At 61.1% G+C, this 12,493-nt stretch overlaps 1 protein-coding gene across 1 annotated transcript in view; it reads right to left on the bottom strand.

Annotated features, from left to right (window-relative positions):
• The window catches only part of Sspo (SCO-spondin), a gene marked incomplete at its 5' end in the record, with an annotated part of 46,390 nt that overhangs the window by 6,495 nt on the left and 27,402 nt on the right, over positions 1-12,493 (bottom strand). The window contains 31 exon segments of the mRNA XM_087207731.1: positions 263-387; positions 563-693; positions 1,108-1,165; positions 1,167-1,276; positions 1,590-1,937; positions 2,133-2,172; positions 2,174-2,186; positions 2,263-2,403; positions 2,624-2,870; positions 2,970-3,065; positions 3,068-3,100; positions 3,251-3,418; positions 3,622-3,849; positions 4,772-4,922; positions 5,024-5,070; positions 5,653-5,870; positions 6,014-6,174; positions 7,132-7,298; positions 7,544-7,743; positions 7,835-7,931; positions 8,203-8,403; positions 8,583-8,753; positions 8,863-9,045; positions 9,149-9,195; positions 9,660-9,829; positions 10,548-10,612; positions 10,615-10,626; positions 10,714-10,884; positions 10,990-11,196; positions 11,369-11,421; positions 11,729-11,823. Coding sequence (XP_087063857.1) covers positions 263-387; positions 563-693; positions 1,108-1,165; positions 1,167-1,276; positions 1,590-1,937; positions 2,133-2,172; positions 2,174-2,186; positions 2,263-2,403; positions 2,624-2,870; positions 2,970-3,065; positions 3,068-3,100; positions 3,251-3,418; positions 3,622-3,849; positions 4,772-4,922; positions 5,024-5,070; positions 5,653-5,870; positions 6,014-6,174; positions 7,132-7,298; positions 7,544-7,743; positions 7,835-7,931; positions 8,203-8,403; positions 8,583-8,753; positions 8,863-9,045; positions 9,149-9,195; positions 9,660-9,829; positions 10,548-10,612; positions 10,615-10,626; positions 10,714-10,884; positions 10,990-11,196; positions 11,369-11,421; positions 11,729-11,823 — 4,154 coding nt within the window.

Genomic DNA, 12,493 nt, shown 5'->3' with positions numbered 1-12,493 from the left:
GGGGACATCAGGGTGGGCTCCAGGAGAGGCAGGACCCAGCCCAGGACCCGGGGAGGGCGCCTGTATGGCATAGCCTGAGCTTTGGGTAGATGGGGGCAATGTGAGGGAGCTGTAGGGTCTGGCACTGGGGGTCACTGCCCACTGACGGGGCTGACCTCAGGGGCTCTGCTTGGCCTTCTCTGCCAGGGTCAGGCTGCGCCCCCGGGGAGGGCTGACCTGCTCCCTGCCCTCAGCCTCCTGCTTCCCCTTCCCTGCCACTCACCATTCCTTACAGCCCAGCTGCGGATGTTCCCCGGGGCCCAGGGACACCCCACTTCCCTCTCCTGAGCCGTGCTGGCAGTCACACTGCTCTGGGGGGATGCAGCCCCCTGCCTGCTCCAGCAGCCCCTGGGTGGAAGAAGGGAGGAGTCAGGGCTGTGCAGAGGTCACTGCCACCCCGACACCCTGCACGGTGCTGGCCTGCAGTGGTGCACATGTGTAATGCCGAGCAGACGACTGGGCAGACCGCCATCTGGGAGAGCACTCCCTTTCCTTTGAGAGTCCCCCCAGCTCCAGCCTTCACCTTGGGACAGTAGCAACCAGGCTGGCAGGGCAGCAGGTCCTGACAGAGCTGAAGGCTCTGGTGTGTGGCCCAGAGCCCAGCACAGGCAGAGCCGCAGGCCTGGAACTCAAAGGGAGGTGTGCAGCTGTCCTCTGTGGGACGGAAGACAGGGTAGTGGGGGACGGCCCGACACCCCCCACCAGAGCACCTACTGCACGGCCTCACTGAGGTCCCTTGAGGTCACCTGGTGAGACCGCAAGTCTGCCCCCAGGCACTGTCCCCAACATGGCACCCACTCAGCCCCTGTGTGCCCCCAGGAATACACTTTTAAATTTAAGTACACACGGCATGTCTTGATCAGCCCTCGTCAAAGGGACAAAGCCACTATAGGGCTGCCTGCTGCCATGTGGGTAAGTCGTGAGCAGCTGTGAGAAGAGGCACTGGGCGCAGTAACTGGGTGCAGAGGCAGGGACCAGGGCAGGGGAAGGCCACCCCCTGAGGGGGCTGGGGGCTCGGGTCTGCATGAAGGCACAGCTGCTGCCTGGCTCCTGGCTCCTGGGCCTCACCTGAGCAGTTGACGATGGGGCATGGCCGGAAGTGGCCATCCAGCCGTGTGCAGGGGGGGTCCCTTGGCAGCTTGGCCGGGTGTTGGTTGCTGGTGGCGATAGCACTGCTGCACAGGCACCTGGCAGGAGCAGCGTGTCCAGCTGCTCCAGCCACTCCACACACGCTCCCCTGGGGATAGGGTGGGGACGTCAGCAGGGTCCCCCCTTCCCCCTGGCCTCTGCCCCACGCTCTCCCCTCTCATCCCTGCCCTAGCCAGGACCCTGCACAGGAGAAACATTAAAGGGAACCAAGGATTCAGAAAGGCCTATTGGCTAGACTCCCCCAACCCGGCATGGAAGACACTGTGAAGGCCTCTGAAGGGAAGAGGTGACAGGAGGAGAGAGACAAAGTGTCAGGGGACAGAGTAAGGCTGGGCAAACATTATTCTCTGAATTGCCCAATGTAGGGGAATAGGGGAGGGGGCTCGGCCTCCCAGGTCCACGTACCCAGGCAGGGCCCGGGTAGCAGGCCTGCGTGTCCAGGTGTGTGAAGGTGCCATTGCACATGGGTTCAGCCTCAGCTACCAGGCAGGGGCAGGACCCGGAGCGGGAGGACAGGCCCGGGCCACAGGTGTGAGAACAGGGCCCCCATGGAGCCCAGGAGCAGGTGTCCAGCAACTGCAGGCATGGCTGCTGCCCGCAGTGCTGAGTCTGGGTGTCGGAGGCCGGGCAGGGTGGCCCCTTGTGGTGAGGGGCCGACACTATGCAGGTCCGGGGGCGGACCTGGTGTCCACCTCCACAGGAGACGGAGCAGGCGGACCAAGGAGACCACAGCATCCAGCCACCGGGCACTGTGGGAGGGCACAGGTGAAACTGGAGGAGTGGGGGTGTCAGGTAGGAGGAAGACTCAGGAGCTGGGGTCAGGATCTTCATGCACAAGGGTGGCAGTGGGACGGTGCGAGGGCAAAGCAGGACCCAGAGCAGATGGCCTGTAAGGCAGGGCCTAGTAGGGTAGGCAAAGGTGGGGGTCAGGATGAAATCCAGACCTGCATACTCGATGTTGTCACAGATCACGCCTTCCGCCTTCCGGAGTGCAGGAGCTGAGGGAGGAGCCCAGACTCAGGAAGCTGTTCTCCAGCTAGAGAGTCTGCTCACCCTTCCCTGTCCTGCACTCACCACTGCTGACGCTCTCCCTGCAGCCAACTGTCCCCCAGGCTGCGGGGGTGGGCACCCTGCAGGCACAGGGGCTGTGGGCACGGCTGGCTCTGGGACTGCTCCTCTCGGCATTCTGGGGCCCACGAGCCCGACGTGGAGGACCTGAATAATGGGGCCAGGAGGTGAGGAGCAGCCCAGGCCCTTATACTCCAGGGGAAACTCAGGGTGGGCCCGGGGTGGCGAAGGGAAGGCCTGGATGACCTGTGACAAAGCTGGGCCAGGACACTGGGAGAGCAGGGGCTCCTGTGTCAGAGAGCGGAACACACCAGGTAGAGGGGCCCCTGAGTGGAAAGGGGGCATCCCGCCTCACCCACCCCCATACTGGAAGCGGCTCTGCTATCCCCTGGGCCCACACGAGTGGCTGCAGGGACTCCAGGCTGACCAGCGGCTCCAGGTACAGTGGGTAGGTGGTGGGCAGGGCAAGGTTGTGCAGGAGAGGTGTCCAGCCTGGCAGGAGCAGCTGTTGCAGGCATCTTGGTGCTTGCTCCCTGGGGCCCAGCTGTGGCCCTGGGCATCTGTGCACTCACAGTGCCCGAGTGACATGCACCTGCCATCCTGCTCCAGGGACCCTGCAGGGAGGTGGCCTGTGAAGGTTGCTGCTGACAGCACTGGGCCCACCTGCCATTCTGCTGAGCCCCCCATGACCTGGAAGGGTCTGCGGCACACACCCTCAGGGCACCGGCAGCCTTGCTGGCAGGCCTGGTGGTCCTCACACACCACTCCATCCTGCAGGTCTGAGCAACGGCGGGGGCAGCGGTTGGCAAGTTGACCAGTTCCATGCCTGCTGGGCAGCCCTCCTCTAAGCAGAGGAGGCTGGCGTCAGGCATGAGGCTCTGATGCCTACCTCCGAGGGCCTCAGTTTTCTCAACTGGCCAGGGAAATAGCAGCCCGTCTCCCTCTATGCCCTGGATGGAGTGAGAGGTGGGGGTGGCTGTTGCCACTGTCATACCACAGGGCATGGGATTGCAGACCCGGGTGTGATGCCTCTCTCCCGCACAGGGGGCACCCCCATTTTTGGGTGGGGGGCTCAAGTAGCTCCGGCTCCTCAGAGATCAGCCCCCTCCGCAGCTCCGGTCACACCAAGACCAGGGGCTCCAGCATGACCAGCCCCCCGGCACTGTGTCAGAAAGAACAGCTCTGTAGGGTCAGCTCGGGCAGAGGCTCACGTGCCCTGTGAGCCTCAGCCTGGATCTGGCAGGAGAGATGGATGTGGCACCCTTGGGCAGGCGGGGTGCCTGGGAAGAGGGAGATGCTGGGGCCTCCCAGGGGCAGGCCAGGGGAGGGGCTGGGGTGCAGCCCAGTCCTCCCAGCCCACCTCACCTGGGCAGGCACGCAGGTTGCAGAAGTGGTGCTCCTGGTAGGCAGTAAGGATGTCTGAGCACCAGTGTCCTCCGGGCCTAGGGGGACGGTACGCTTGAAGGTGACGCTGCTAGCCCACCCCGCAACTGCGGGAGCATGGCTCCCATGGGGCCCAGGGGGTCCAGGAACAGTTCCCTGGCCCACAGCCAGGGCCGGAGCACAGAGGCAGCTTTGCAGAACAAAGCAGAGCTGGGGCTGCATGGTTGACCCAGTCCTCTGCCCCAGCTGGGGCCTCATCCAGATCCTCCCTTCTGGTCCAGATCTGACACTGACAGTTGTGTGGCTTTGGCTCTGGCCTCAGTATCCCTTTTCCTCATGGCAGACAGTAGTCCCTGACACACAGGGCTGCTGGTCGGCTGAGACTCAGCCCTGCGGGGGTGTTAGGCACATATGAAGTATGATCCAAAAATACAGCGAACATTTAATTAAAAAAAAAAATTACAGTAAAAAACACATTGCCATTAACCCCCCTCAAAATATTCCCTCTCACTTTAAACACATTTATCCAGTTACTCTGGCCACTTTCTGAAGCAGCTCTGGAAGTCCTCTTCCATGAGTGTCTTTAGCTGCACTGCTGTGACTGCCTCAATGTCTTGAATCAATTCAAAATGCTGACCTTCATCGTCATTTTGACTTTGGAGAAGAGCCACAAGTTGCCCAGTGCCAGATCTGGTGAAGAAGGTGGAAGAGGACACACTGTGATGTTTTTACAAGCCTGCCTTTCCACTGGCTGGCACTCAGCAGCAGCACTCACTGTATTGTTGATCATACCTTGTAAAGACACTCACGAAAGAGGACTTCCAGAACTGCTTCAGAAAGTGGCAAGAATAACATAATATGCTTGAAGCAAGGGGAAGGATTCTGAGGAGCACGAACAGCATTGTGTCTTTTACTGAAAATTTTTTTATAAAACACTCTGTATATTGTGATCACATCTCATACATGCATGAGGACCAAGCGGTCTGCTGGAACTTAGCAGTGCTCCTCATGGGCTAGAATCAGACATTGATTTGAGATCAGAAGTCAGTGTTAGAAAGCCACAGTTGCTCGAGCCGTATAGGTTGCTGGGGTTTGGGGCTTGGCCACTGGGTTGGGATGGGGAGGGTAGTGCAGGAGGGTAGGTTGCAGGGATGCTCCTGCACCGGCTCCCCCACTGTACAATTAGCCAGGCATGAGCGCATGCAGCTGCGCCATGCAGGGCAAGCAGGATCTGTGCAGCTGCGGGAGCAGGGGGACCATGGTGACCATGCCCCCCAAGCCACCTGGGGAGGGAGGGAGAGAGACAGAAGGGAAGCTGAGTTGGAGCTGGTGGAGGCCCTGGGCTCACCCTTCCCAAAGGGTGGGAGAGGTGTGGGGGTCTAGCACTACCTGGAAGGGCTGTCACTGGCTCCACCTTGGACCCTTCAGCCCCTGTACCAAAAGAGACCCTGCTCGGAAATGCTTCCCGGCCTGCAGTTCACCCGGACCATGCCTAAGACTGGCAGTCCAAGCCCTGGCAGGCTGCTGCTGTCCTGCCCAGCCTTCTCTCAGCTCCATGATCTCGTGTGGCTACTCCAGGCCCAGCCCAGCACATTCCAGTAGGGTCCTCTGCTCAAGCCATTCCTGCTCCCTGGCCTTCCTTCCCTTTCAAGGCTCCTCCATCTTTCAAAACCCAGCAGATGCTGCCTCCTCCAGGAAGCCTCCCTGGCCTGTTCCCCTAGGAGAATTTCCTCACCACTCCAATTTCCACAGCGCACACACCTTCCTACAGGGCTTGCCCCATGCTAAAGTGGGTTATCTTAACCCCTGAGTCCCAAGATCAGCGTCTTTGCCCTCCACCCCCACGCCACAGTGTGGCTGGCTATCCAGAAGGGCTGGCACAGAAGTCTAGAGCTAGACAGCGAGAAGGAAGAAGACCCAGAGATGACTACAGGGACCGAAAGACACAGGAGGGGATGGGGCAGGCTGAGCCAGGTGGACTAGACCCTGCCACTGCCATCCTGTGTGCCTTACCAGGGCAGTCCAGGCTAGGGCAGTCCTCCAGGTCCTGTTGGGGCCCCAGGCAGCCCTGGCCACCAGGAGCAAGTGTAGGGCGCACACACTGGCGGCTGCGGGTCCCCAGCCGGCCACAGGAGTGGGAGCATGGGCCCCATGGGCCGCAGGGACCAAAGCCACCCCCAGCCTGGAAGCAGTTGTCCCGGGAGCAGGACAGCCTCCCATGCACACAGGAGCTGGGCAGAGGGCAAAGACGTGAAGGGCAGGGCAGGGAAGGTTGAGGAGGTTCTGGGCATAGGTCTGGGGCCCCAGAAAGAGGACGAGGATAATCCCAGACTCCCCTATACATCCCAGTCCCCACCCTAGGTGGCCCCCTCACCAGTTACTGCAGCCAGTTCGAAATGTCTGGCCTGGGTCCAACTCATCTCCAGGCCCAAAGTGCTGACCCTCCTCTCCCAGAGAGGTTGGGGACATCCCAGGCTCAGTGCTGGTGGCTCCCAGCTCCTGCAGCAGCATGGCTGTCCGCACACAGGGGCACTCCTGGGAGTGGGCAGCGAAATCACACAGGACCTGGTGCCTGTGGGCAGCCTCAGAGACTTGGTGGGGGAGACCTGGAGAAGGGCTTTGGGCCCCACAAGGGCACTTCTGGGTGTAAGGGGGTCGGTGGGCCTTCGTCATGGACATAAAGGCACCATGGAAGTGTGTGGGCTGGGGCCTGGGCCTGAGGGGCCAACATGACACAAGCAGGTATCACCAGAGGCCTGGCAAGGGCAGGACTTGGTGGGGCAGAAAGAGCTCAGCCAGGAAGTGGAGGAGTCAGGATGGCCAAGTTTGAGTCCAGTTCTGCCACTGTCTGTGTGACCTTGCTGTCCCTTCCCCTCTCTGGGGTCAGTGTCATCGTCTAAGTTGAGAATGAGGGACTAAGCAGCTCTGCTCAGCTCCCTGTGGCCATGGCATTCTGGAGGCCACTGGGACAAGGACAGGGATCCCCCATGCCTGTTGGGCTCAGCAGAGCAGAGATGGCACCTGGCAGCCACCTGCACTCGCAGCAGGAGATGAGGGGTCTGGGGCCAGGCAGAGTGAGGTGAGGAGGAGCTTTCCCCACAAGGCATAAGAGGAACGAGAGGCAGGGAAGACCTGCGTGGGCTGTGTTGCAAGACAAGGCTGGGCTGGGGGAGCCACGGGGTCAGGGGGTCGGGCAGAAAACTGCTCTTAGCTGCCAGGATGGCTGGGTTTTGAGCCAACACACAGGATGGGGCGGGGCAAATGATCCCCATTCCCAGGAACCAGGGGCATTGTATCACCCACACTGCCCACTCTAGTCCTCTACCTCTCCTTGCCCTGATGCTGGCAGGGAAGGGCCCAGACAACCGTATAGGCCTGGGTGCTGCTTAGGGTCATGTGAGGAAGGGGCCAGCTGTCCAGATGCCACAGGTCCCTGGAGGATGTGACGGGCTGCCAGGTGAGGGGCAGAGCAGGGCGAGGACAAGTTCTGACCTGGACACAGGCTGAGTGGTGCTGGAAGGTGCCCTTGGGACAGTGGCAGCCCTCCTCACAACCGCTGGAGAAGCAGGCCACCTGGCCCATGATGTGGGCACAGGAGAAGGGGCATCCCTCGCTGGGCTGGCACTCACGGTATAGACGGTCAGCTGGGCAGCCCACCTCTAAGGCAACACCCACGTTAGTGCCGGGCTCTTCCTGCTCACTCTGTGCCCACCTATTCTGTGAGTGCCCCTCCCTGGGCAGTGCCCCCTCCCACAGGCTCCCTCGAACTCTGGCTGCTTCCTTCTTCCCTTTCCCATCAGTGCTGAGGGAAGGGGCAGGTGGGCAGAAGGGGAGGGAAAGGACCAAGCCTGCCATGGAGCTCAAAGCGTGTGGCAGTGTCCAGCACAGAGGCCGGCAGGCTCACCTCTGCAGACCTGGGTGCGGCAGGTATGGCTCTGCTGGGCTAGTCCAGGGCAGGGGGGTTGGGGGCAGAGCTGGGAGCGCAGCTGCTCCCCTCCCCCACAGGACACACTGCAGTCCTCCCGGGGGCCCCAGGATCCCCACATGCCAGCGCCAGGGCAGCTGGGCATCTCCTGGCATTGCAGGATGCCTGCCACACAGGTGCTGGGGATAAGGGAGGGGGCTTCAGAGATGCCCTGGCCTACGCCTGGGTGCTTGCTCCTGCCCAGCTTCATCCAAAGACCCCTTTGCTCACCAGTTGTCACACAGCCCAGTCACCACCTCTCCAGGTTCCAGACTCTCCCAAGAGCTGAGCCCAGATCCTACCGACCGGCTGTGGTTCTCAGGAACTCCTTAAGGGTTCAGGAGTGAAGGTTGGGCAGCTCTGGACAGCTTAGCACCCCCATGAATCCCTCCTCTTACACCTGAACTCCACCCCATAGGCCCCTGTCCTGGAGGAGGGAGGTGGAAACAAGTTCCAACCTGGACCAGCCCGGGATGTGGGGGGACATGAGGGGATGCAGGGGGTTGCAGAGGTCTCCCATTCCCATCCTGCAGCCCCAAGCTGGGCCCTGTGGGAAGGTGCAGGGCCAGGCAGGGTGCAAGGCCTAGAGAGGCACTGACCCATGGCTCCAGGCTGCTACTGGCACCGGCAGGGGGCTGGGAGCACGCGGAGCCCGTCCTGGGCAAGCAGGCCTAGGGGACATCTGCAGCTGGGTTGGCAGCCCGTTGGGCCTGTCTGGCACACACTCCCAGGGGACAAGTCCCAGCAGGAGTGGGGACAGGGCTGCCCACAGGGCAGTAGATCCTGACCACCTCCACAATCTAGGGCAGGAAGGAAGCAGAAAAGGTGAGTGCTGGAGGCCTCCTGCCAGGACCACTGCCTATGCCAACCTGCTGCCCTAACCGTGGAGAGCGACTCGGTATGAATGAATGTACAGGGGTCAGAGGTCAGAGTCTCTCTAGACTTCCGAGCCTCTCCAGCCCCCACTGGAAGCCCCCACCTGTGCACTCTGTGGAATTGTTCCAACATGGGCGACTCTGCTCATGGGCCCCGGGGCACGGCCTGCCTCCCTCGGAGCTTGGTGGCTGGGTGCACACTCGCCTCCGGTGGGACTGCCCCAGGCACACATCGCAGGAAGACCATGGTCCTCAAGGGCTCCAGCCTCCATCCACTGTCCAGGAAGACAGAAGAACGTGTACCTTAGGAGCCCCAGGAGTCCCAGGATATGGAGGCTGGAATAGACATGGGGGAATGGCACAGGCCTCGAGTGGGCATCACACCTGGGCATGTGGTGAAGCTGGGGCAGGGCTCCCTCTGACGCTGAGCCCCTGCCTCCCCAGGGCACGGGGCACCACCGTGCTGAGGGGTGGGGCAGGCACAGGCCCTGGCTTGGGTCCTTGCTTGCCCCCTGCAGGGTTGGGAGCACGCTGTCCTCTCTGACCATGGGCACCAGCTTCCGGGCACTGCGAGGACAGTGTGGCACTGGATATAGGTGATCTTTTCCCCGGTCCTGGCCCCTCAGTGACCACAGGACCACTTCTCCCCTCCCTGCAGGCTGGCTTGTACCTGGGCAGGGCAGGTCCGTGCAGTTGAGTCTCCCCTCCGAGCAGGTGCTGGGCAACAGGTACAGACACAGGAGGATGAAGCAGCAGCTCAGGGCCACGTGGGCCCCACATGCAGCCTCCTGACCACCTCTACCTCCTCCCCCCAGTCTCAAGTCTGTGCCTGTACCCCTGCTCCAGCACCCCAGAGCCTGCTCCCTGCCCCATTCTGCTGGCCCTGTGTGAGTGTCACAGCTGGTATGACCGGTGCAAGGCCAGACAGTAGGAGCAAACACTGCCCTATCTGTGGCTCACCCAGCCCAGCCCCTCTCCTCCCAGGAGCACACACTCAGTCCTCAGAAGACACATAGGGCTGGTTGCCTGTTTCCCCACTTACCAGACAGACCGGTGGTGCCCACCCCACATTTCTCAGGGATGGTGGGCGCATGAGCCCCAGAGCTCAAGTGCACACACACTAGGCAGGGCCACTCCCCCGGGCATCCCTGCCTCCTGACACCAAGGCAAGGCCAGCCCACCAGTGGCTGCAGCCATCAGGCCTGGCCAGCTGGGCGCCTGGATGGTGCCGCTCCCCAGTCAGCAGGTCCAGGCAGCCACAGTGACCAGGCTGTACACAGATGGTCTCGTCGGCACTCAGCACCTGGCCTGGGGGGCAGTAGCAGCCGGGCTGACAGCGCCAAATGCAGTGCTGTGGGGATACAAGGGTGGGCTCTGGTCAGCACCAAATAGGGCCTGTGGGGTAGGGGTGGTCAGTGGGGAGCCATAGAGTACTATGGAAGGATGCAGAGAGGGCAGAAACTGTGGCCTTCAGCTCAGAGGCTTCTGTCTTAAACACACTTTATACTTGAAGTTTTGTTAAGAAAGGCAGGCAGCGAGCTAGGCATGGTGGTGCATGATTGGAATCCCAGCAAGCGCTCAGAAGGCTGAGGCCAGGAGGATCACTGTGAGTCGGAAGCCAGTCTGGGCAAAAGAGTGAGTTCAAGGCCAGCCTGAACTACATAGTGAGACCCTGTCTCAAAAAACAAAGCAAAAACCACAAAAGGCAGGAAGAGGAACAAGCCAGCCTTGTTGTTCTTCCTCCCCAGAATGTGGCTTTGTGGGGACAGAGACCCTGTCTGTGTCCATGGTACTCAGGAAAGACTTTCACACACAGTCAAGACCTGCACGTGAAAATGCTCACGGTGCTTTGGGTGCTGTAGCGGGGTGGTTTCCCTTCCTATTTAGGCTATGTTTGTAATGGAAGTTTTACTTTGAGAAGAGTGGACGCCAGCCTGGCATGTGCTGATCATAGCCAAAGTCTGGGACCCCATCTGCCCAGCATCCGGACACCCATGAGCCCAGCCGAATCCACGAGGTAGCCCTGGAGTCAGAGGTCAGGTGGGGAAGCCAGGAAAGCCCAGACTCACCATGAGGTCGTCACAGGATCGGGGACAGGGAGGGCCACAGGGGCTGTACTCGGCCCCTTGGATGTGGTGCAGTTGGTCACTAGGAAGGGGACCACATGGGCTGAGAGCAGTGCTGCTCCCCCACCTTCTCCTCTGCTCCTGACCCCACCGCATCCCTGGCAGGTACCTGGGCACTGCTGAGCCTGACAGGTCTCCCCCTGGGCCTGAGGTCCCTCGCAGAAATGTCTCAGGCCCTCAGGTGGCGGCTGGTCACAAGCTCGGGTCCGGCCACGCAGGCCTCCTCCACAGCTCCGACTGCAGCTGGACCGGGGTCCCCAAGGCCCCCAGCCCCCTGCTCCTAAGAGACAGCAAGGGAAGGTGAGTGGAGGGGCTTGGTGGGGCCTGGGGGCAGCTGGCACCACCTCCAGGGCAAGGGTCAGCCCACAGGGCTGGGGGCACTCACGGTCACAGGCGGGCAGGAGACGCTGCTCCTCCTCGGCCTCGAGTCCTGGGCAGAGGGGTGTGGGGGCAGCTGACGGGGGCAGCAGAGCCTGGCTGGACGGCGCCACGCTCGGGGGCCTGGGACAGAAGCGGTGTCGGTGGCGATGGGCAGGGCCGCAGGAGGCCGAGCATTCACTCCAGGGGGTCCAGGGTGACCACACGGGCTGGACTTGGGGTGCACAGGAGAGAGAAGGTGTGGAGCGCAGGCTGGGTGCAGGGGATGTGCCACCCCCTCCTCCTGCCCACACTCTCCTGAGAGCTGTCCCCGAACCCAGCCCCAGTCAACACTGCCACTGCTGAGGGAGCAGGCAGGGGCAGGTCACAGTGGGGAGCTTCCTCACCCTCCTCACAAGGCCGGGCGGTGCAGTTGGTGATGAGCCCAGAAACGCAGGAACTGCGAAAGTAACAGCAAAAGGCTGGCTGGCCTTCCGGACTGCGTGATGTCCCCTCAGAGTCTGCGTTCAAGCCCTACTAGCTCCAGTACATGTCGGTGTGGTCTGACCGGGGTCTTTGCAGAGGTAGCAAAGTTAAAGAGCGGTCACTGGGGTGGCCCTAACCAGGAACTAACCCAGGAGGGAGGAGAGGCCAGTGCAGGGGCACAGGCAGGTCCCACCTCCGAGGCCTGGATGCCTCTCCTGCCACCGAGGAGGGACAGCAGGGGCCTCAGGGGTCACCAGACCGCTGCAGGACAGGCGTCTCACCAGTTTTCACACAGACTCAGCACAGCACTGCCCGGGGGGTGAAGGCGGCCCCTGTGGGTGCAGGGGCAGTCCTGGGCAGGTGCACACACACTGTTCTGGAATGGAAAGCCGCCCGTCACCTCCAGTTCCACCGCCTCCCCAACCAAGGCCAGTACCCACTCCTGAGGCCCCTCAAACTCCATCCAGCCACAAACACCTCTCCCCAGCCTCCTCCTGCAGGGCAAATGTGGACCCTCAGCTGCAGGGGCCGGGGGGGACACCCCCCAATTTCTGTAAGAAAAGGACCATTTCCCATATCAAGACGCAAGACTGAACTGTCAAATGCCCTTAAAATCACCCCAAAAATACGAAATATTCATTTTATCTTGGTGGTACTGGCTATTGAACCAAGGGCCTTTAGACTAAGCCACATCCCCAGATCTTTTTTTACTTTTAACCTTGAGACAGGGCCTCAATAAGATACTAATTTGCCCATGCTGGGCTCAAACTTCTGATCCTCCTGCCTCAGCGCCCCCAAGTTCTGGTATACAGACATGTGCCACCACACCCAGTTATAGTATGTAACTTGAACAGTCGTGGTTAAAAAAAAAACCCCAAACCAATGCCCCTCAAATTTTCATCAACAATAAAAGAATAGAGAAAGTGATGTATACAGGATGTTTGGACAGAGGTCACTGAAATTTAACGGAATCATCCATTGGGCAGCATATGATTCAAAGTCAAGTGCATAGGGCCGGGGATTTAGCTCAGTGGTGCCACCGCCTG

The sequence above is a fragment of the Heterocephalus glaber genome, unplaced genomic scaffold (assembly GCF_053883595.1).
Source record: "Heterocephalus glaber isolate CG9 unplaced genomic scaffold, H.glaber_assembly_v1.0 deba00000818, whole genome shotgun sequence".
Lineage (NCBI taxonomy): Eukaryota > Metazoa > Chordata > Mammalia > Rodentia > Bathyergidae > Heterocephalus > Heterocephalus glaber.
Note: the sequence above shows the minus strand (reverse complement) of the source record. Positions and strands in the feature narration are given on the sequence as shown.